The 1,118-nt window shown below is 44.8% G+C and overlaps 1 protein-coding gene across 1 annotated transcript; it reads left to right on the top strand.

The window, feature by feature from the left end:
• The first annotated feature begins 688 nt into the window (after nucleotides 1–688).
• LOC108542554 (cytochrome c oxidase subunit 7A-related protein, mitochondrial) lies at nucleotides 689–1,046 on the top strand. The gene has a single exon (XM_017892607.1). The coding sequence runs from the start codon at nucleotides 689–691 to the stop codon at nucleotides 1,031–1,033; it is 345 nt and encodes a 114-aa protein (XP_017748096.1). The 3' UTR covers nucleotides 1,034–1,046.
• The last annotated feature ends 72 nt before the right edge of the window (nucleotides 1,047–1,118 follow it).

Here is a 1,118-nt window from a genome sequence, read left to right as displayed (position 1 = left end):
GGGCACAACCGAGGAGGGTGGAATAGACATTGAATGCCAAGTTACTATACCAGGATGCATATTAAAACCCAGGCCCAGGGGCTTCATGGTAATGAGCACATAACCTAGAGTGGACACTGTCCACCGTGCTTCCTCTATGTCTCCTCCTTTGTAATTTAAAAACATTGTTTCTATATACCCCTCTGTCAACTTCAATGCCAACTTTTGCTTTCAACCTCCTCCTTCCCACCCACCAGTTGGAGGAGTGTCACTGGACTCCTGAAGTCAGTTTTTCTGACAAGTACAGAGAGTTAGAACTACTTAGATGTTTCGACCCTCCTGGGAAAGCCCTTAGCCAACAGCTGAAGAATGCACTACTGTGAAAGTCGAGCCCCCTTGTCTCCGATTGGGACAAACTCTAAGGCACCATACTTCGGAGTTACCCCACAGGATTAGGCTGTGGTTGTCCTAAAGACTTTGCCTCAGTTGCAATCTTGCAAACCTTCTCCTACTTTCTTATCCATCTGCTCTGTTCCTATATTTTTTATCAGTTTATTTCAAGAAAATTTCCTTCATAAATCATTTGCACGTGGATATGTGCTTCAGGTTATTCTTCTACTGAACCCTACCCTCAAATGCTTCATCCACCACTAAGACTCAGTGCCGTCAAGAAATGTAGATATCGGCAGGAAACCGGACTCTGGGCATCATGTACTACAAATTTAGTGGCTTCATGCAGAAGTTGGTGGGAGCATGGGTTTCCGAGGCGTATAGCCCTCAGGGATTAAAGCCTGTGGTTTCCACAGAAGCACCACCTATCGTATTTGCCACACCAACTAAACTGACCTCTGATTCCACAGTGTATGATTATGCTGGGAAAAACAGAGTTCCAGAGCTTCAGAAGTTTTTCCAGAAAACTGATGGTGTGCCTGTCTACCTGAAACGAGGCCTGCCTGACCAAATGCTTTACCGGACCACCATGGCGCTGACTGTGGGAGGGACCATCTACTGCCTGATCACCCTCTACATGGCTTCACAGCCTAAAAACAAATGAGTTAGGCGGCAGAGGACTGGTTTGTTTTGTGGCATAAACCCTTTGAATTTCCTTTTTCATTGTTAAATTAAATTTTTTTTTTTTT

Source organism: Rhinopithecus bieti, unplaced genomic scaffold, assembly GCF_001698545.2.
Source record: "Rhinopithecus bieti isolate Rb0 unplaced genomic scaffold, ASM169854v2 scaffold_23304, whole genome shotgun sequence".
NCBI classification, from domain to species: Eukaryota; Metazoa; Chordata; class Mammalia; order Primates; family Cercopithecidae; genus Rhinopithecus; species Rhinopithecus bieti.
Note: the sequence above shows the minus strand (reverse complement) of the source record. Positions and strands in the feature narration are given on the sequence as shown.